General features: G+C 52.7%; 1 protein-coding gene across 5 annotated transcripts in view; it reads left to right on the plus strand.

The window, feature by feature from the left end:
* Positions 1-22034, plus strand: part of RAP1GAP (RAP1 GTPase activating protein) — a 179649-nt gene that overhangs the window by 46261 nt on the left and 111354 nt on the right. For 2 of the 5 annotated variants that reach the window (XM_034753283.1, XM_034753287.1), the window contains exon 1: positions 7062-7754. The exons of 2 other annotated variants lie outside the window; for them this stretch is intronic. In XM_034753283.1, the coding sequence (XP_034609174.1) occupies positions 7669-7754 (86 nt within the window). In that variant the 5' untranslated portion in view covers positions 7062-7668. Of the gene's footprint in view, positions 1-7061; positions 7755-22034 lie in introns of those variants that run through there. One more of the 5 variants, XM_034753285.1, reaches the window with a different exon arrangement.

A 22034-nucleotide genomic window follows, 5' to 3' on the forward strand; every position in this document is an offset into this window, starting at 1 on the left:
TCAGTTTTTTAAGGCTAGTTTTTTTACATGGGAGGTTCCGGGTCCTGTTTATCCCAGAAGACTGGCCCCTGAGCACCAGTAAGATGGTGACCAGCGAACGGAACAGTACAGACTGGCTGGGAAAGGGATTTTTGATCAGACTTGTTAAAAATCTTATTCGCTTGTTGTTTTTTCAACACTCATTTGAGTCAAATGCCCTACAAACTCTTGGGAGAAAAACTCTCTTGGTGAAAGATTTGACACACACAACTGAGGGCTCCCTCCTCCAGGGAAATCTCCAGCAAAAATAAGGGAGACGAGATTTGATATTCCTACAATTAAAAATAAGCTGGGGAGGGGGGCGGGGAGTTTTAGGCCTCCTCTAGCAGAACTAGGGCACACATCCAATTTATTTTTCTTGGCAGCTCACCTTTACGAAATTAATCACCCCCCCCCCCCATTTGTCATGCTGACTTACCTCCCCCAGTGAGTCGCTGGAAGGGTGGGAGCCCACAGGCAATCCCCAGTTCACATCGGCTCCTGGGGCTCTCTGGAATGCTGTGTGTGTTCCTCCTCTTAATGAGGAGCTGATCAGGACAGAGATTAATGAGGGGGTTATGTCATGGGAATGCAACAAGAAAGGAAGACACCAGCTAATTAGTGACGTGGGGGCTGTGAAATACCAGCCAACCTAGCAGGGCCCTGCCTGCTGTTGTGGTTCTTCAATTATACATGTTGCTGGCAGTTTTGTACCGTCCTTAACGGGGGACATTTGCCAAGGACTCCACTCACTTCATTCTTACACTGAATTAATTATCCAAAGTTCCTAGAGGCCATGGATACTGATAACCCAGCCCAAGGACTGTGACTTCAGGTGTGGATTAAGCCCAGGGAACAGATGAGCTCTTCCGTCCCAAAGACCCCTGCTCCCACGCAGCTGCACCTTAGCAATCAGAGAAGTCCAGGGAGCACAGGCGATGGCTGAAGATTTGCTTTCAAGGAGGCCTTTTTTTCAGAAGTGTCTTTAGCAAATGGTGCCCCAGGAACCTCCCTGGCCAGCAGTTCTAATGGGACTGTCCAAACACAAAAATAGCGTTTTGGAAAACCATTCAAAATTTGGAATTTTTCCTGAAAAAGAAGAGAGACCGAGCCCCGACTAGCCAGCTGTTTAGGGCAGCCTGGGGGGTACCGGGGGGCCCTAGTACAAGTCCTTGGTCAGCCTGATTCAGAGCAGAAACATGAATCTCAGGTTTCCCTCCCTCAGGAGAGTGCCCTGCCGTCTGGCTATCAGCTCGTTGGGAGTCCTGCCCTCTTTCATTTGAACCAGAAATTCCAGCTAGGCCTGGGGAACTTTCCGGATGCCATTTGTATTGGAGCTGACACGTTTCCGTGAAAAGTTTGGGTTTTGATGATTCAGCATTTTCTGGGGGCAAAGGGGAAGACCCACATTTGGTTGAAAAATTCCCAACGGGCCATGTTGAAGAAGGGATACGGCCCAGGCTTGGCAGCAGGTGCAGGTCTGAAGGACATCCCTGGAACTTGGATGGTTGAGACTGGATGAACTGTGTAAGCATGTGGCCCAGTCAGAAAGGGCCGATCAGGCTCTGGTGAGGAGTCACTTGAGACGGATGATGCCTCGTCTATCCCTGAATCCTTGGGATGGATCCATCCTCAGCTGCGTGTGTCTGGTTGTAAGTGAGCTGCCTGCTACTGGAACAAAAGCCGTGCTTGTAAAGCAGTGTTCTTTCTGGGAGGGAGTGTGATTTCATGGTCAGAGCATTTTCTGGGTCCTGTTTCTAGCTCTGCTACTGACTTGTTGTGGAACCTTGAGCAAGTCACTGCTTCTCTGTCTTAGTTTCCTCATCTATAGAATAGATCCCTCACCTGCCTCCTGGTTACTTTCAGAGACTAGGATGAAGGCCAAGGAGAGTCCCCATTGTCCCCCCGCATGGCTAGCTGGGTGTGAAGAGAAGCCTGTGGCTAGGAGGTGATCTCTGATACGAGTTGCTAAGGCAGCACTGTTGGGATTAGCCCTTCTGTTGTTCACATCTGACCATGGCTCAGTGGTGCATGTGAAATGAGCTTGTGAGTCTCAGCCTTGTCACCATTGGCACTAACTGGGGCAAGCTCACTGGAGAGCTGAGGAGCGACCGAGTCCTGGTGATGGACACCTGGGTGGGGCTGAGGGGACAGCATCTGGACGCTTGTGCCCAGGCTGCCCGTGGGTAATGCGTCTCTGCAGCACCAGCTCTGCCAGCACTGTGTGTGGGTTAAGCCAAAGATAGAGAATTGGAATAGGATCCCAATGCACCCTCCTGGCACTGCCCCCGTCAGGGAGCGGGGTCCTAGCGGCCCTGTTCTCACTGTGTGGGGAGCAGCACTCAGCATTGTCATTGGCAAGCCTGATTCAGAGGCCCAGGAGACTGGGCCATGCCCTGCCTTAGTGTGCCGCAGAGAACGGTGCCCCCAGCGGCAGGGCCAGTAACCACTATCAGCTGAAGGCACTCTATTAGCATCAAGCTTAAAAGGCTGTTTCTGGGACGCTGAAGGCACGGGGGTTCTAGTCCCAGCCCTCCCTAGCTTGCAACTGTGCCTGCAGCTGCTCTGGATGTGGGCTTGGTTACTAAGACCACAGCTGCCGTGTTCGTTAGCTGTTGTAATTAGATTTCCAGCATAAACAGCTTGATCATGTCTTGCATTCCACCGATGTAACCAATCTGGGGTGGGAGATTGCTCTCCAGAGCGGGCCAGTGCCAGTGTACGCATAATCAGAGTGTCTGTCTCTGTAGATCTTGGTCATACCCCTGCAGTAACATCTAATGGGGCCATGAGGATGAGCAGTGGCCTGCAAAATGCCAGCCTTTGACCGGGTTACCATGCCAGCCGGGCACACACTCCAAGTACACACTGAGTGCAGCCCGGGCAGAGCCCACGCTCCTGTCTGCGGAGCTCTGACTGGATAAGCCTTACTCAATGCAGTTGCCTTATCTCCCATCTGGGGAGTGTCAATAAAGGCTGAGATGAAAAGCCCAGAATCAGTGGACTCCCTTCAGTGGGACACGGGCCTGGGGATCTGTACTAAAATCCTCTGGCAATGAGTGAAAGGCCGTCATTCCCCCCACCTGGAGAGCCAGTCGATGGGGAAGGCTCTCTCAAAGCACTGGGGAGACACTCATCTTCTGGCCACGAGGGAGTCCTTCATTGGCTCCATATTACCGGGGTCCCTTGTGAGAGTGGCTGGTTTGAAGCTGAAGCGCATCCAGCGGGGTGGGAGGTTGTCACTCCCATCGAGGGGGCGAAAGATCCAGGCTCAAGTATCAGAAGCTGTGGAGAGGCAGAGCAGGGCCCATGCAGCACAGGGCTGAAGCAGTGAGGATGAGGGGGACGCTGGAGGAAACACCCATTATCCTGTTTGAATCTGGGTTCCAAATGACCCTCCCTGCACCCAGCACAGGCACGGCCTGGAGAGAAGGGGCATTTCAGCTGCTTTCCCCTGGGACTGTGGGCAGGGAGCTGCCACATATGCACAAGGCCCGGGGGGTGGAAGGGAGGTTGCCCCAATATGGCAGATTTATAGCACCTCAGCTGATCAGGCAGTGCTGGACTGCAGGGGCGGACAGGCCTAGGCTGAGTTTAGAGTCTGGGTGCATGGTCATGAGTGATGGGGAGCATGTCGGGGACAGGGGTGGCTCTATGTATTTTGCCACCCCGAACACGGAGTCAGGCAGCCTTAGGTGGCACGCCTGCGGGAGGTCCACTGGTCACGCGGATTCGGCAGCACGCCTGCGGGAGGTCCGCTGGCCACGCGGATTCGGCGGCACGCCTGCGGGAGGTCCGCTGGTCACGCGGATTCGGCGGCATGCCTGTGGGAGGTCCGCTGGTCCCGCACCTTCAGCGTACCTGCCGCCAAACTGCTGCCAAAGCCGCGGGATTGGCGGACCTCCCACAGGCATGCCTGACTGTCACCCTCACAGCGACCGGCAGGCCCCCCCTGCGGCTTGCCGCCCTAGTCACGCGCTTGGTGCGCTGGTGCCTAGAGCTGCCCCTGGTTGGGGAGCAGTGGGGGGAAAACCTAACTGGCTTCAAGACTGAGCTCGATATGTTCATGAGGAGATGGGATGATTGGGCTGCCTGCAATGGCATGTGGACGATCTGTGACTGCGACTAGCAAATATCCCCAATGGCTTGAGATGGGACACTAGATGGGGAGGGCCCAGAGATGATACAGAGAATTCTTTCCCAGGTGTCTGTCTGGTGGGTCTTGCCCACATGCTCAGGGTCTAACTAGTTGCCATATTCGAGGTGGGGAAGGAATTTCCCCCAGGTCAGATCGGCAGAGACCCTGGGGTTTTTTCCGCTTCCTCTGCAGCATGGGGCATGGCTCACTTGCTGGTTTAATCTAGAATAAATGGGTAGGGGTCTGTTACAGGAGTGGGTGGGTGGGGTTCTGTGGCCTGTGATGTGCAGGAGGTCAGATTAGATGACCATGATGGTCCCTTCTGGCCATACGAGTCTGTCACCCAAGCCCAACCAGGCCAAGGTTGGCCATAGGCCTAAGGCTGGACAGGGCTGGGCCACGTGCAGTGGGCAGGGCCGGGCATGCCGATCTGTGGTAGGGAGGGCCCAGGGCTGGGTGTAGTGGGCAGAGCCCAGGACCAGGCAGGCCTATCTGTGGCAGGCAGAACCCAGTGCTGAGCAGCCCATCTGTGGCAGGCAGGGTGTAGGGCTGGGCAGGCTCGTCTGTAGCACACAGGGGGCAGGACCAGGTAGGGCTGTGTGCCGTGAGCAGGGCCCAGAGCCAGGGCCACGCAGGGCTGTATATGATGGGCAGGGCCCAGGGCCAGGCAGGTATCTGTACAGTGGGCAGGGCCCAGGGCCGGGCAAGTCTGTGTACAGTGGGCAGGGCCCAGGGCTGCGTGCAGTGGGCAGGGCCCAGGTCCGGGCAGGGCTGCGTGCAGTGGGCAGGGCCCAGGGCTGGGCAGGGCTCCGTGCAGTGGGCAGAGCCCAGGGCCGGGCAGGGCTGCGTGCAGTGGGCAGGGCCCAGGGCCGGGCAGGGCTGCGTGCAGTGGGCAGGGCCCAGGGCTGCGTGCAGTGGGCAGGGCCCAGGGCCAGGTAGGGCTGCGTGCAGTGGGCTGCGCCGTGGGCCAGGCAGTGCTCCGTGCAGTGGGCAGGGCCCAGGGCCAGGCAGGGCTGCGTGCAGGGCTCCATGCTGCTGCTGCACTGAGCTATATGAGATGTTCATACACCCTGTCACTGGTGAGCGTTCTAGGTAGTAACTGCAGTCAGCTTCCATCCCCAGTGGGATTTGATGGTTCTAGGGTCAGCTCCTCCCCGTTCCTTGGCCCCTGCATGGGGCTGAGATATGTCAGTCATTTGCTTTGGTGCTCCCTGGACGAACAGACCCGATCTAGTTGAGCCCCAAAGTCCGGTGCTGGGAGAGGAGGTGCCAGGAGCTTAGCACCAATCTCTGCGGAGCTGTGGGATCTCGCTGCCCCCCAGGGCATTCAGCCTGACGTGGCATCTGCAGCAAGAAGGCTGCAGCTCAGCTGGCCCTTTCTCCCGAGGGCCGTGGCTCATCACCTCTGGCCACCTCAGAACCTAGCTGCTCCCTTGAGGCCACGCAGCCCCAGCTGTGTGTGGGATGCAGGCTCCCTAAGGATGGTTCTGAAAGCCTGTTTGAAGATGCTGGCTTGTCAGCTCCGTCTCCTGGGGCTCATACAGCGAGCACCCTGCAGACACTGCCACTTGGGGCCAGTGTGACCCTGGTTCCGGGAGCCCCAAGGCAACAATCGCTCTTGGTCGCTCTGGCTGCACCAAGCCCCCGCCATCAACTGTCCTTCCTGCTCTGCGCGTCCCTTCCATTGTGCTGACACAGCCTCGGCCTGAATGTCGACAGAAGGGCATTGCTGCTGCCGCCAGTGCAGACTTCTCTGTTCCTGGCCCCACCTTCTCCCGAGGGGCTGCCCTGCCCACAGCGCAGTCTTTGCTTAGCTCCTCCTCCTGCCCCATGTCGGGCACTAGGATAGTATGAGCCCTGGGGCCCTAGGGGGGAGTTCCAGGAGCACCCAATGGCCCACTGGAGGTCAAGGCCCCATTGTGCCAGATGCTGAACAGACCCAGGGAGACCTCCGACAAGATCGCAATCCAAAGAGTGGGGGAGTGGGGGGGGACAGGGACACAGGAAGGCGAAGAGACTTGCCCAAATTCGCACAGTAGCTCATCTGCAGAGAACACAGGAGTCCAACCTGATGTCGTTTGTGCTAGCCACTAGACAACACTCCCTTCCTGGAGCGTGTGGACAGTGCTGTGATGCCGTCAGCAGACAGCCAAAGAACAACTAGGTTGGGAGCCAGAAGATCAGGGCTCTGTTCCCACTCAGCTGCTGACCAGCTGTGTGGGCACTTTGTGCCTCGGTTTCCCTCTTTGCACAATGGCAATAAAACAAGTGACCTACCATTCCTGCGATCCAGTAACATTTGGCGGGAGGTTTGGCTTGAAGATGCCAGCAGCTGGGGGCTCGGATTCTGTGTCTGGGAGGAGGCTGCTGAGTGTGGATTGCTCCTGTGCTCCCATTCCATTCCCAGGAGGTGGGTTCATGGGGCGTGTGCTGTGAACACTGAGTTTCTAGGGTTTGGTCTATAGGGGTAACTGGAGCAATGGCAGGGTGAGTCTGCCCCAGTGAAGTGCTTTGATCATTTTGTGGGGCTCCTTGCTAGTATCCCTCTTAGCCCATGACCCAATCTGGCCCCCCGCTCTTTCTGATCCTGCCCCTCATCCCAGTGCCATGGGACTTCACCACCAGTGACCCCTTACCAGCCCCCTTCTCATTTTGCAAGGCTGCCCATGCCTAGCCAGATCCAAGCCCAGCCTCTGGAGCAGAGCCTCCCACGGACCCCCCCGGCACTGAACTCCAGCACAGCCGGAAGCTCAGCTCAGCATCCGCTCCCAGCCAGCGCTAGCTGCTCAGTCCCGGAGACTGTTTAACCTTCTCCAGCAGAACGAGCTTCCAGCTGGGCTCAGGATGGCATGAGGCGGGGCGGGGTGGGGGTGGTGGGGCCTGGTGTGTGGTGCAGTGAACCTGGAGTGGGCTTTCTCCAGCACAGCGCAGCCTGACTGCACGTGGCGAGCAGCTGGGAGCAGATGACGGCGAGGGGGTGGTTTCCATGCACTTTCTTCTGTGGCGATCCAGCTTCAGGGTCATCAAGCCCCAGAGAGACAGCTGGGGAGTGTTAATGGAGACTCGCTAACCTCCCACACCCCACAGCCCAGGCAGGGGGCTGGGGTCTCCTGGCGGCTTGCAGTTTGCAGAGCAGGAGCTCTCCAGAGGAGCAGGTGGGCTCACCTAGCAGATGCTAAAGCAGAAGAGGGAGACCTTCCCCTTGTGTCTCTGCTGCTCACGTGGATCTCTGCAGCAGCCATGCAGGCTGGGGAAGCAAAGGGGAAGTTCACCAACCTGCAAGGAGAGGAAATTTGCCAGAATTTCAGAACAGGCACATCTAAGCAACGAGTCAGTTGGTGGGTCACTGCACAAGGAGATCTGCTTCTGCCCACGGTTCCTGCTTGGGCAGTCTCTCCTGAGGTGGGAAAGAAGGGAAGGGTCTGAGGATGGTCCTACGCCAGGCCAGCTGGCTTGCAGGAGTGACTCCGGAGTGCTAGTCTCATGCTGTGTCCTTAAGGCGAGAGGCCAGTATGCCCTCCAAGAGAGTGAAGCTGCGTGCTTTGGCTATGCTCATCGGCCTGCTGTACCGAGCCAGAAAGAGGAGGAAGCATGAAAGGTAGAGCCCTTTGCTGTGTCCTTCATTGTCCTCAGTGGGGAGGGCTGGGCTGGGTTCTCACACTCCCGTATTTCATTGCTTGCATAGCCATCCTCCGAGCTGAGGAATTCCAAAGCTTAAAAACAGAAGTTTAAAATATTACATCAAAGATGGTGACCTGGAGGGGTGGTGGAGTGGCCGTGAGGTTGGGGATGGGCTATCATTGTGATTTATTTGTAGTAACACACAGGAGCCCCAGTCAGGAACCAGGACTCTATGTGCCAGGGGCTGTACAAACAGAACAAAAGCTCTCTGGAGGACAGGGTTAGAATTCGAAACAACCTTGACAAATGTGCAAATTGGTCTGAAATCAACAAGGTGAAATTCAATCAAGACTAGTGCAAATACTGCACAGCTACAAAATGGGGTATAACAAGGCTAGGCGGTGGACTGCTGAAATGGATCTGGGGGTTGGTGGATCACAAGCTGAATTTGAGTCAACAATGTGCTATGGTTGTGGAAAAGACTAATATCATTGTGGGGTGTTTTAATAGGACTGTAAGACACGAGAGGTAATTGTCCCGCTCTATTTGACACTAGTGGGAGGGAGTCCAGAGGAGAGCATCAGAAATGAGAAAAGGATTAGAAAACCTGACCTAAGAGGAAAGGTTAAAAAAACCCCTGAGTATGTTTAGTCTTGAGAAAAGAAGACTAAGGGGGGAACTTGGTGCAGGGGCTGTCGCCTACCCTTTGTGCAGTGCCTGGCACACTGGGACCTGAGCTTGGTTGATGCCTGTGGGTGCTAATGTCGTACAAATGTATTATTACTATCGGCTGGAAGCTCTTTAGTGGCTGATGTGAAATGAGTTGCTGGCTCTCAGTTTGGTTCCTAGTGGGCAGGACACCAAAGTACAGGCAGTCTCCACAGGGCCCAGAGAGGTCAAGGTCTGAGTGCTGAATGGATTGACTGCCCGTCACCCCGGGCTTGGACCCGCAGTGGTGGGCAGGATAGGGGGCGCTTGCACTGTTGCTAAATGAGCAGTGTCCGTTCTGTATGTCCGTCCCCAGGTATTTCAATGTGCCTCTTTTCCCAAGCCCTGAGTTCAACCCAACCCAGTGACAGGAGATGGGCAATAAATCAGGGATAAATGGGCTTTGGACCCTCTTTTCCTTCTTTAGGCTTGCAAAGAAGCCTGGAAAAGAGATGTTTATACTGTGGGGTTTTCCTGCTTGAGTTTTACCTTCCAAAGGTCAGGACTGGCAAGTCAGGCTTTGCTGGGGGACATGCAGGTGGCTGAGGAGTTGTTTATTGTGTGTTGCTCCTACCTTATGTGAAAGGGGGAAAACATGGGGGACTGGCTGATATCTGACAACTCCTTTCTCCCCCATTTTCATTAGGCATTGGAGTTAAATCTGTTTTGACCAAAAGCAAAGCAGGTTTCTCAGTCTCTCACCCCTGGCTGAGTCGCTGGCAGCGGGGATCAAACATGGGGACCTAGGGTCGGAAAGCATGAGCCTCTGTGGCCAGAGCTTAATGACAGCCCTGCTAGGCAGGGCTGGAGCAGGCTCAGCCAGGTCTCTGTGTGGCCCAGTGCCAGCCCTAGATGGGCACTGAGTACTGCACGGATCGGGGCAGGGATAGATTATTTCACTAGATCCCCAGCTGTCCAAAGCTTTTGTTAACTACATTTGTAAAAAGCCCTTCCCAGCCCTGTGTACAGGGAATACAGACGCAAGGGGGCAGCATGCACCACCTGTCTTTTTGGAGACATAACACTCCCCAGTGCTCTGTCCAGTCCCAGCTGCAGTCCGGCTGCAGGGTAACAGGTAACCCCTCTCTGTGCACTCACACTGGGGGATGGGCTGCTCTTAGCAATTAGCAGAGGAATGGGGTGGGAAGTTTGGACTGTGATGGGCAAATGCTGTACCTCCCTGCTGCAGCCTGGAGAGAACCCCCTCCCCTCGCATGGACATTTCACCCAGAGGGTTGTTCTTCCTTGTGTTGGAAAGGGGCTGCCAAGAGTAACTTGCACCCTGATCGAGGACCTTGTCCCTGAAGGACTGGGCAGCAGAGGCTGAAATCCCACAAGGAATGGAGAAGTGCCCAGGAATAGATCAGAGAGGAGGGAAAATAGGAAAGCCAGAGAAAGTGAGAGAGAAAACAGTAAGGAAAGAGCAACAGAGAGCCCTGTTTGCATTTGGAAAGGAAGATGATATCTGTCTGTACTTGTGCAAGTTTCTTCATGAGGTTGATAGATTTCCATTCCATACGGCTAAATGCAGTGCCTTGCATGGTGTCAAGTATCAGAGGGGTAAAGATCCAGACTAACACGGCTACCCCTCTGAGTAAGGAAAGAGCGCGAGAGAAGGAAAGAGAGCTGAGCCTGGGCATTAACTGGCTTCTGGAGCTGTGACAGTCCAGGTGCCCGCACTCAGCAGACAGGCTGGGGAGCACGCGCAGGAGCTGGATTCTGGCTGTGCTTCCAGGGAGCTGCAGCCCCGGAGGAGGCAGGACAGATTTGGCTCCCAGTGCACATTCTGGGTGTGTTACCATGCAGATTGTCACGCTGAGCCCCTCTCCTCCCCACGCCCCTGCCCAGGACACACAACAGGGACTGTTTTCACACTGGGGCCAAGCTGCCCACGCAGGAATGTGTGTCGCATTGTACTGGCCCTACAGCCCACCAGTAAGAGTCATAAGTAGCTTTCCCTGCAAGCAGCCTTTGCACCCCCCTCCCTGTTCCTCTGGGCACTGGCAGATCTCATCAGGTTCACGCGCAATCATCTCAGAGCCAGGATTGTTTTGCCAGCAAATCAGCTGTTGATTGCACTGGTCCTTGCTAGTTGTTTTGATGGCGGCTCCAGTATGTTCTAAAGAGCTGGGGAGCAAGGCCCTGGCTTTAGCAAATGGGGCGTTGGGGTTAACCGAGCTTCTTGCTCTCCCACCTGCACTCACTGGGATGGGATCCTAGCACAGAAGGCAGCAGACAGGAGCAGCACTGGTAGCAGGAGTGATTAATTGGGGCGGCACTGGACAGGACAGGACCAGACCGGGGATGTTCAAACAAAGCAATGGGTAGTAAGGCAGCAGATAAACCTGCTCTGAAGCGACTGGGGCTGCACCAGTGTCAAAGCTTGGCAAGTGTGATCAGATCCAGTGGGTCACAGCTAAGAAAACCAGATTCAGGACAAACTGCTGAGAAATGGGGCAGACCACCCCAAACGATTGGTTATTCTTCCATTAGTAACAAAAGTAAATGTCTGTCTCACCACACTGGTTCACAAGAAGTCAGAAATGCAGTCTCCTTAGGTATCCCAGCATTTATTTCATCACCCAGACACTAGACTATATGATGTGTGATCATTTCAAACCATTTTCATCAAACAAAGATTTCTTCTAATCCCAAGAGATCAGTCACATGGCCAGCTCAATATACAACTCAGATCTTACCCAATAATCACACTGTTGTCAATCCTTTAGAAGCTAATATCTAAAGGTTTATGTAGAAGAGAAAAGAAAGAGGAGAGAGTTAAAATAGTTAAAGGAATCAAATACACACACTCATTGCAAAGTTGCTGGATCAGGTTTGTAGCAGTGATTGAATAAACTGCTGGCTTGTACAGTCTCTGGTAACTTCCGAAAGATTGGAAGGTCCTCAGTCCCTTGGTTGTAATGCTCCTGTTAGGGTAAGTCCGTAGTCCAGAGATCAGAGCAGAGAAGAGGCAAAATGGAGATGCTTCTAGGGTCGTTTATACCTTCTCCTACGTGGAGGTGTAACACCGACAGACCCTGGTCATCAGAAGAGGGGATTGAACCTGGGACCTCTGGAGCTTAGTGCACGAGCCAAAAGCCAATTGGCTCTTAGCTAAGGCTGGAGCAGACTCATGAATCTTTAAGTGGGCTTGGTGCCACTAGATGGGACAGACACCACACCCAGAAGGTGTGTGGGCTGCAGAGGGACAGCTCTCACTCTTAGTTTGTGGAAAAGTACAGGCACAAGATGGAGTCCAGGGTCACGTGAGCCAGTCACATGCCCTTGAATGCTTTGATGAGTCATAACAGGAGCCATTACCCGTATTCTGGCTAAGGTGTCCACAGGATGGCCACCGGGCAGGGATAAGCTTCTTCAGTGGTCCATTGTGTTTGTTAATGGGCCATCAGCTTGAATGGTCCATTCACAATGTGCTGGCTAGACTAGATGCAAACTACTGTGTGGTGTTACCCCAGGAACAAACACATTTGGAATACAGATATATAGTCAATATTCATACTTCAGATACAAAAATGATATGCACATACAAACAGGATAATCATAGCCAGCCAATCATAACTTTTCCCTTGACACCTTACATGACATACTTTGTGTAAGATTTGTTGCAATTGTCCAACGGTGGTAACAACAGTGATCTACGTGGTCATGTCAGCCCAGGTCATGTCTCGCCTGCTGGATGTCAGAGCCCTGCATAAAGCTGCTGCAGTTGTGCTGACTTGGTGGCAGATCTGTTTGTTTACTCCCCGAGGCCATGGGAGCTGGAGGAGAGGAGGTAGCACAGGGAAATGGCCTCTGAGGGTTACGCTGTATTATTGTGCCTGAGTTATCCATAAAGCCAGCCCGCAGGGAGGAGCAAGTGGAGTCTGGATGATAACTCAGTGTCCAGGTGCTGTGGGAGGGAATCAGCCTGCCCATGGCGATGCTGCCCCTGTATCATGACTCCAGTTCCCCTTCCCCAGGTTAAAAAGAAACGGTCTGTCTGATCCCATCTAGCGAGGTATTTCTCCCAAGCCCATTATGGGTCTCTAAGCAGCTGGGCTGGGATTTTTGAAAGGGGTCAGCATTGGCATTGCTCTGCTTAGCACTTTGGAAAATCCCTCCCCTAATGCCTACAATGACATGAAGCTGATCTGCTAGCAGCAAATATCTCCAACAGCCAGTGATGGGATACTAGGTGGGGAGGAGTCTAAGGGTTTGTCTACACTTACATTATATAGCGCTCTAACTTGCTGGCTCAGGGGTGTTAAAAAATCACCCCCCGAGCACAGCAAGTCTGAGCGCTTTAAAGCGCTGGTGTAGACAGGCTCCGAGTGCTGGGACCAATCCCCTCGCGGAGGTGGATTACCAGGAGCACTGGGAGAGCTCTCTCCCAGCACTTGCGCGCAACCACACTCACACTTCAAGGCGCTGCCACGGGAGCGTTCCCACGACAGCACTTTGAAGTTTCCAGTGTAGACATACCCTGAGTTACTACAGAGATTTCTCTCCCAGGTGTTTGGCTGATGGGCCCTGCCCACATGTTCAGGGTCTAACTGATTGACATATGTGGGGTTGGGAAGGGATTTCCCCTGGGTCAGATCGGCAGACACCTAGCGGGGGTTTGGCCTTCCTCTGCAGCATGGGGCACAGGTTATTTGCTGGTTTGAACTAGAATAAATGGTGGATTCCCTGTAACTTGAAGTCTTTAAATCATGGTTTGAGGATGTCAGTAACTCAGCCAGAGGTTAGGGGTCTGTTACAGGAGTGGGGGGGAGGTTCTGTGGCCTGCAATGTGCAGGAGGTCAGACTAGATGATCACGATGGTCCCTTCTGACCTTAAACTGTGAGTCTATTAACTTCTGTCATTAACCATGTCAGGGTTCCCTCCCCACTCTGAACTCTGGGGTACAGATGTGGGGACCTGCATGAAAGACCCCCTACGCTTATTTCTACCAGCTTAGGTTAAAAACTTCCCCAAGGCCCAAATCCGTCCTTGTCCTTGGATGAGTACTGCTGCCAACACCAAGTGAGTTAGATAAAGATTCCAGGAAAAGAACTACTTGGAGTTCCTGTTCCCCCAAAATCCCCCCAAGCCCCTTCACCCCCTTTCCTGAGGAAGCTTGAGAATAATATACCAACCAAATAGGCTAACAAAATGGGCACATACCAGCCCTTGGGTTTTTAGGACACTAAAAGCCAGTCGGGTCCTTAAAAGCAGAACTTTATTATAAAGAAAAAGTAAAAGAAGCACCTCCGTAAAATCAGGGTGGACGGTAATTTTACAAGGTAATCAGATTCAAAACACAGAGGCTCCCCCTCTAGCAAAACTTTAAAGTTACAAAAAACCACACCAGGAATAAATCTCCCTCATAGCATAGGGACAATTTACAAACTAAAACAAAAGATAACCTAACGCATTTCCTTCCTATTACAGTACTTACAATTTGTAATCTTAGATGCCTAGTTCAGGTCTGGCTTTGGGAGATGTATTTTCCCTGCCCTGACTCCTCGCTGACCTGAAGAGAACAACAGAGAGATAGAAAACAAAAACCTTCCCCCCCAGATTTGAAAGTATCTTCTCCCCTCATTGGTCCTTTTTGGGCAGGTGCCAACCAGGTTATTTGAAAAGCAACAGAGGGTCCTGTGGCACCTTTAAGACTAACAGAAGTATTGGGTGCATAAGCTTTCGTGGGTAAGAACCTCACTTCTTCAGATGCAAGTAATGGAAATCTCCAGAGGCAGGTCTAAATCAGTATGGAGATAACGAGGTTAGTTCAATCAGGGAGGGTGAGGTGCTCTGCTAGCAGTAGAGGTGTGAACACCAAGGGAGGAGAAACTGCTTCTGTAGTTGGATAACCATTCACAGTCTTTGTTTAATCCTGATCTGATGATGTCAAATTTGCAAATGAACTGGAGCTCAGCAGTTTCTCTTTGGAGTCTGGTCCTGAAGTTTTTTTGCTGTAAGATGGCTACCTTTACATCTGCTATTGTGTGGCCAGGGAGGTTGAAGTGTTCTCCTACAGGTTTTTGTATATTGCCATTCCTGATATCTGACTTGTGTCCATTTATCCTCTTGCGTAGTGACTGTCCAGTTTGGCCAATGTACATAGCAGAGGAGCATTGCTGGCATATGATGGCATATATAACATTGGTGGACGTGCAGGTGAATGAGCGGGTGATGTTGTAGCTGATCTAGTTAGGTCCTGTGATGGTGTTGCTGGTGTAGATATGTGGGCTGAGTTGGCATCGAGGTTTGTTGCATGGGTTGGTTCCTGAGTTAGAGTTGTTATGGTGCGGTGCGTGGTTGCTGGTGAGAATATGCTTAAGGTTGGCAGGTTATCTGTGGGTGAGGACTGGCCTGCCTCCCAAGGTCTGTGGAAGTGAGGGATCATTGTCCAGGATGAGTTGTAGATCACTGATGATGCGTTGGAGAGGTTTAAGCTGAGGACTGTAGGTGATGGCCAGTGGAGTTCTGTTGGTTACTTTTTGCAGCCTGTCTTGTAGCAGGAGGCTTCTGGGTACACGTCTGGCTCTGTTGATTTGTTTCTTTATTTCCTTGTGTGGGTATCATAGTTTTGAGAATGCTTGGTGAAGATCTTGTAGGTGTTGGTCTCTGTCTGAGGGGTTGGAGCAGATGCGATTGTACCTCAGTGCTTGGCTGTAGACGATGGATCGTGTGGTGTGACCGGGGTGGAAGCTGGAGGCATGAAGGTAGGCGTAGCGGTCGGTGGGTTTTCGGTATAGGGTAGTGTTAATGTGGCCATCGCTTATTTGTACGGTGGTGTCTAAGAAGTGGATCTCCCGTGTAGATTATTTGAGGTTATTTGAGCTGCTTAACCCTTTACAGGGAAAGGAGGGATGTGATGCTACCCTTAGCTGTATGTTTATGACAAACCACCTAGACCAGGGGTCTCAAACTCAATTTCCCTTAGGGCCAGCGCCAGTCCTCAAATCCTCCCAGCGGGCCAATAATGTCACTAAAGATGGTGTTCAGAAAAGAAAATGTTTATATTGTATTTTTTATTTCGAATTTCTTAGAAATAATAAAACTGTCATATAACTTTATACAATTCTTCTCCTGCCAGAGAGTTTTTAGTGTTTGCCAGAAACCTGGTAACGCTTCAGTTCTGTCAGTTTGTTGATATTTGGCCTCAGTGACTGAGCAATTGAAACCTTCAGGATTGCAGCAAGGTGTGCATCAGATAGTTCTGTTCAGTCCACTTCCCCATGCTCTGCTGACAGCAGGACCTGGACTGGGCCTCCTTGGGCACAAAAGCGGCTGAGGAGGAGGCACAGTCATGGTCTGCCCACTGGTCAGATGCAGGGGGTGAGGAGCATGGCTACTACCCGAAAGAGATGGGGCAGTGGGTGGTTCTAACCCTCCCTGTGTGTCTGGGATTATGCTCCCATCAGGTTCAGTGCCTCCTGGTGCTCCTGCTGAGATGGCCCTGTTCTACACAGCCTACCAACATTACATGGGACAGTGGGTAAAAAAGTAAATAAAGGGCCCCATTTCATTACACAGACCTGCAGTGCCAACAGCTAGGAAGAACCTCTTTCCTTTCTTCTTATCTTCACCATATCGTATCTGCAGGTACCAGGCACATTGGCTCTGTGCAGGCGCCACCCCCCGGAGCTCCCATTGGCCACGGAGTCAGCGCTCGGGGAGGGGGGATGGAGGCTGAGTGCCCCCTCATGCTGTCATTGGAGCCTCACGAGTCATGCCACCTCCCTTTTCACACCCTTTTCCCTCGCTCCCTAGGTCTCAGGCCACCCCTGCTGACTCTGCCCGGTAACTAGTGACGCTGCCTCCATGGTTGACTCTGCCTGGCAACTAATTATGCTGCTTTCATAGAATCATAGAATATCAGGGTTGGAAGAGACTTCAGGAGGTAATCTAGTCCGATCCCCTGCTCAAAGCAAGACCAACCCCAACTCAATCATCCCAGCCAGGGCTTTGTCAAGCCGGGCCTTAAAAACCCCTAAGGATGCAGATTCCACACCTCCCTAGGTAATCCATTCCAGTGCTTCACCACCCTCCTAGTGAAATAGTTTTTCCTAATATCCAACCTAGACCTCCCCCACTGCAACTTGAGACCATTGCTCCTTGTTCTGTCATCTGCCACCACTGAGAACAGCCGAGCTCCATCCTCTTTGGAACCCCCCTTCAGGTGGTTGACGGCTGTTATCAAATCCCCCCTCATTCTTCTCTTCCGCAGTCTAAATAACCCCAGTTCCCTTCTGTAGTGGGTGGATCAAAACTGGACACAATATTCCAGGTGTGGCCTCACCAGTGTCGAATAGAGGGGAATAATCACTTCCCTCAATCTAATGGCAATACTCATACTAATACAGCCCAATATGCTGTTGGCCTTCTTACCTTGGGAGATAGTGGAATCTCCTTCCTTAGAGGTTTTTAAGGTCAGGCTTGACAAAGCCCTGGCTGGGATGATTTAGTTGGGGATTGGTCCTGCTTTGAGCAGGGGGTTGGACTAGATGACCTCCTGAGGTCCCTTCCAACCCTGAGATTCTATGATTCTATGATTGGGAGCGGTGCATTATGGGCAGCTATCCCACAGAGCACCTCTTCCCATTCTGCAAAAAGAACAGGAGTACTTGTGGCACCTTAGAGACTAACAAATTTATTAGAGCATAAGCTTTCGTGGACTACAGCCCACTTCTGGCGCTGTGGCTTGTGGGAAGGGGGCGTGGAGTGTGGGGCATTCTTGGTCCTGTCCCAACTCCCTGTGATGCAGCGGTTTGCATCCCAGCATTCCCTTTGCTTCTGTCCACATTTGGGGCCATCTTTCAACGTTTTTTGTACTGTGCGCTCTGTCTTCCCTTTCGGTCTGCGGGAATGGAGCCCAAACTGCTGAGGAGTGTGCTGACGAGTCTTACCAGCACATCACGTTTGGCAGTTGAATTATTCCTTATGATAAAAGTGACAATGAGAGCTCCGACGATATCGACTCGAGTAATGCATATGACATGAGTTTGCTTGTGGCATTCACGGACATGCTCACTGCAGGGGAATGCCGCTTTTGGGCTCAGGAAACAAGCATCGAGTGGTGGGATCACATCGTCATGCAAGTCTGGGATGACGAGCAGTGGCTGCAGAACTTTCGGATGAGAAAAGCCACTTTCATGGGACTGTGTGAGGAGCTCGTCCCCACCCTGCGGCGCAAGGACATGGGATTGAGAGCTGCCCTGCCGGTGGAGAAGTGGGTGGCTATTGCAATCTGGAAGCTGGCAACTCCAGACAGCTGCCGATTGGTTGCTAACCTGTTTGGAGTGGGAAAGTCAACCATTGGAATCGTGTTGATGCAAGTTTGCAGGACTATTAATTGCATCCTGCTCAGAAGAACCGTGACTCTGGGTAATGTGCATGACATTGTGGCTGGCTTCGCACAAATGAGTTTCCCTAACTGTGGAGGGGCAATAGATGGCACGCATAATACTCGATGGTTCTCCAGGTGCTTGTGGATCACCGTGGGTGTTTCATTGACATTAACGCAGGTTGGCCCAGAAAGATGCATGACGCACGCATCTTTCGAAACGCTCGCCTGTTCAGGAAGCTGAAAGCCGGGACTATTTTCCCAGACCAGAAGATCACCGTAGGGGAAGTCGAAATGCCCATTGTGATCCTTGGAGACCCCACTTACCCTTTAATGCCGTGGCTCATGAAACCCTACACAGGGAGCCTTGACAGCAGCAAGGAGCGGTTCAGCAACAGGCTGAGCCGGTGCAGAATGACTGTGGAGTGTGCTTTTGGCCGTTTAAAGGGCCGCTGGTGCTCTCTGTATGGGAAGCTGGACCTGGCCGATGACAGCATCCCCGTGGTTATATCCACGTGCTGTACCCTCCATAACATTTGTGAAGGGAAGGGTGAACGATTCACTCAGGCATGGACCTCTGAGGTTCAGCACCTGGAGGCTGAATTTGAACAGCCAGAGAGCAGGGCTATTAGAGGGGCCCAGCGCGGCTGCAAGGATTAGGGATGCCTTGAGGGAGCAATTTGAGGCTGAAAGCCACCAGTAATGTCTGGTGCACTGCACGGGAGTGAAGTGCAGTGGTTCCAATGTTAGTAGGAATCTGTGTTTGCTACGCTTACTTGCAGTGCCTGTTTCTTTCTTGGGCTAAGGTATCTTTTACTTCAATGAAGATTATTACTGCAATAATAAAGAATGTTTTCAAAGCCAAAAAATCCATTTATTGAAAAGAGACACAACTGCTTGAGAAACAGAAAGGGCAAGGGGGTGGGGAACGGTACAATCACAGATTTGCGTATGTCCTGTCTGGAGTGCTGTGCAATGAGTGCTGCACTTCAGGCTGTCTATACTGCATGGTGATGGGGGTTGAGTGCAGAGGGTAAGGGTCGTAGTTTGCCGGGCTGGGTGGTGAAGCTACAGGTATTGTAGGCAGCTGGTGGTGGTAAGAACTCGGATGTTGAGGAAAGTGGGTTGGAGGTGACATGGGGGCACAAGGGAAAGAGTTTTGGGACAAGGGCTGCAGGAGGGAGCGGGTGTGGTAGTGCTCCGCCTGCATTGCTACGAGCGCCTGTATCAAGTCCGCTTGGTGCTCCATGATGCTTAGCAGCCGCTCTGTGCTTTGCTGCCAGCGATCCACATTCTGCTGGCGGACCCTCCTTTCACTCTCCCGCCACTCCTGCACTTGTTGATTTTCATTACTTGAATGCTGCATTACTTCGTGCAACATGTCTTCCTTGCTTCTATGTGCCCTCTTTCTGATTCTTTGGAGTCTTTCGGTCAGTGATACCATGGACGGCTGAGATCTCAAGGTTACATCTGTAAAGGCAAAATGCAACATTTAGCAGAGGCAGCATTGTTCACACCAGACAGAGCAACGTTTCCCCCATACTTAAGGGCAAGCACAGTCTACACAACAGCATAATTTGCCCATCCCAAAGCGAGTGCACATAACCCACGGGAGCCCCAAAATGGTGAGTAAGCACAGGGTCAAGTGTGACTGATTGTTTCATGGCTGTACTGTCATGTGGGTTTCTGTGCCTTGGGGAGAACCAACAGCAGCAGGGGGTACCTACACTGAACATTGTCCCAACATTTTCCACAGGAGTTCGTCCTGGAAGATATCTCACTGCTGAGGGTGACCTGGGAAGCAAGGGAGGGTCTTTTACTGCAATGTGGCTTCTGCCCTGGCCCATATGCAGCTTCCTTGTGTGCAGCAATAGTTTCCCCACCCCTCACGGCACAGTGGCGCGGACAAGTTAGCCTGACTGGGACAAGGACCACGGTGGCTCTCCCAAGAAACATGCGCAAGTTCATCACCCAAGTTCTGGATGAGACCTCTGAAGAGATCAATGAGGCTGTTTACCCCGATGTGAGAGAGCACATCAATGCCCTATTCCGCATCTATTCATGAATGCAGCCCTAACCCTCCTTGCTCCAAGAGCCCACACCGAATAACTTCCTTCCCAAAATAAAAGCCGCTTACCGTGTTTGTCCTTCCCCAAGCACTGGCCACCGCGACTGGCTACCTTCCTCCTGGCTTGAGAACAGCTCCTGGCTGCATGCCTCTAGGGATTCCGGGGTGTCTTCCTCCCCCTCAGCACCCTTGCTCCCGCTTTGCTCCTCCTCCTCCTCCTCCTCCTCCTCCTGCCTTGTTGCACTGGGCTCTGAAGTGTCCATATTGGTCCCCGGAGTGGAGGTGGGGTTGCCCCCAAGTATCGCATCCAGCTCTTTGTAGAAACAGCAGGCCGCGGGGGCAGCACCTGAGCGGTTGTTTGCCTCGCGGGCTTTGCGGTAGGCATTCTGCAGCCCCTTCACTTTAATCCTGCACTGCAGTGCGTCCTGGTCATGGCCCCTTTCCATCATGTCCCTTGATATCTGCCTACTGGTATCATAATTCCTATAGCTGGAGCGCAGCTGGGACTGGACAGCTTCCTCCCCCCAAACACTGATGAGGTCCAGCAACTCGCCATTGCTCCATACTGGGGATTGCATGGCGTGTGGAGGCGTGGTCACCTGGAAAGATGCGCTGAGAGGACTCCATGCCTGGCCGAGCAAACAGGAAGGGGATTTTCAAAATTCCCAGAGAATTTAAAGGGCAGGTCTTACGGTTGGTCACCTGAGGGCAGGGCAGTAGAGTTCAAAGTGATGACCAGAGTGGCTAGCACAGGCATTGTGGGACACTTCCGGAGGCCAATCAGAGCGCACTATAGGACCAAGGTGTCCACACTGGTGCCACGGCGCCCCAGCGGGGGCGCAGCAAACGTTATTCCTCTCGCCAAGGTGGAGTACCAGCAGCGCTGTAGCTGCAGAGTCAGAGCGCTCTACGTGCCTTGCCAGTGTGGACGGGGAGTGAGCTAGTGCCCCCGGGGCTCCTTTATTGCGCACTAACTCGCAAGTGTAGCCAAGGCCTCAGTGTAGGACTCTGCACTTGTCCTTGTTGAACCTCATCAGATTTCTTTTGGCCCAATCCTCCAATTTGTCTAGGTCACTCTGGACCCTAACCCTACCCTCCAGCATATCTGCCTCTCCCCCCAGCTTAGTGTCATCTCAGACTTGCTGGGGATGCAATTCATCCCATCATCTAGATCATTAATAAAGATGTTGATCAAAACCGGCCCCAGGACCGACCCTTGGGGCACTCCGCTTGATACCGGCTGCCAACTAGACATTGAGCCGTTGATCACTACCCATTGAGCCTGAGGATCTAGCCAGCTTTCTATCCACCTTATAGTCCATTCATCCAGCCCATACTTCTTTAACTTGCCGGCAAGAATACAGTGGGAGACCGTATCAAAAGCTTTGCTAAAGTCAAGATATATCACATCCACCGCTTTCCCCATGTTCACAGAGCCAGTTATCTCATCATAGAAGGCAATCAGGTTGGTCAAGCGTGATTTGCTCTTGGTGAATCCATGCTGATTGTTCCTGATCACCTTCCTCTCCTCCAAGTGCTTCAAAATGGATTCCTTGAGGACCTGCTCCATGATTTTACCAGGGACTGAAGTGAGGCTGACCGGTCTGTAGTTACCCGGGTTCTCTTTCTTCTCTTTTTAAAATATGGGCACTATATTTGCCTTTTTCCAATCGTCCGGGACCTCCCCCGATCGCCACGAGTTTTCAAAGATAATGGCCATAGCTGACTCTGCCTGGCAACTAGTGATGGTATCGCTGTCCCTCTCCCCCAGCCAGTGGGAGCTGCGGGGGGCGGCGCCTTCAGCAGACAGAGACGGCAGCTTGGCTGCATTTCTCCTGCCTGCTCCCCTCTTACCTCCACCTTTGGCCCGCAGCCACAAGGGCCGGATGAAAGAACTTTTTAAAAAGTTTCCGCGGGCCGTAGTGGGGAGGTTCTCGGGCCGCAGATGGCCCGCGGGCCGGGACTTTGAGACCCCTGGCCTAGGCTGAACAGCATGGCAGAGTCAACACAGACTGAGTCAACATCCTTAACTTTGGGGATTTCCTCACATGTTCTCTTACCCTGCCCCCTCCCCCTTTGAAACACAGTAATGTATACACAGTGTTGTGTAAGAGACACTCATAGTCCACAGATGGGTAAAAACTGG

The sequence above is a fragment of the Trachemys scripta genome, chromosome 19, assembly GCF_013100865.1.
Source record: "Trachemys scripta elegans isolate TJP31775 chromosome 19, CAS_Tse_1.0, whole genome shotgun sequence".
Taxonomy (NCBI): domain Eukaryota; kingdom Metazoa; phylum Chordata; order Testudines; family Emydidae; genus Trachemys; species Trachemys scripta.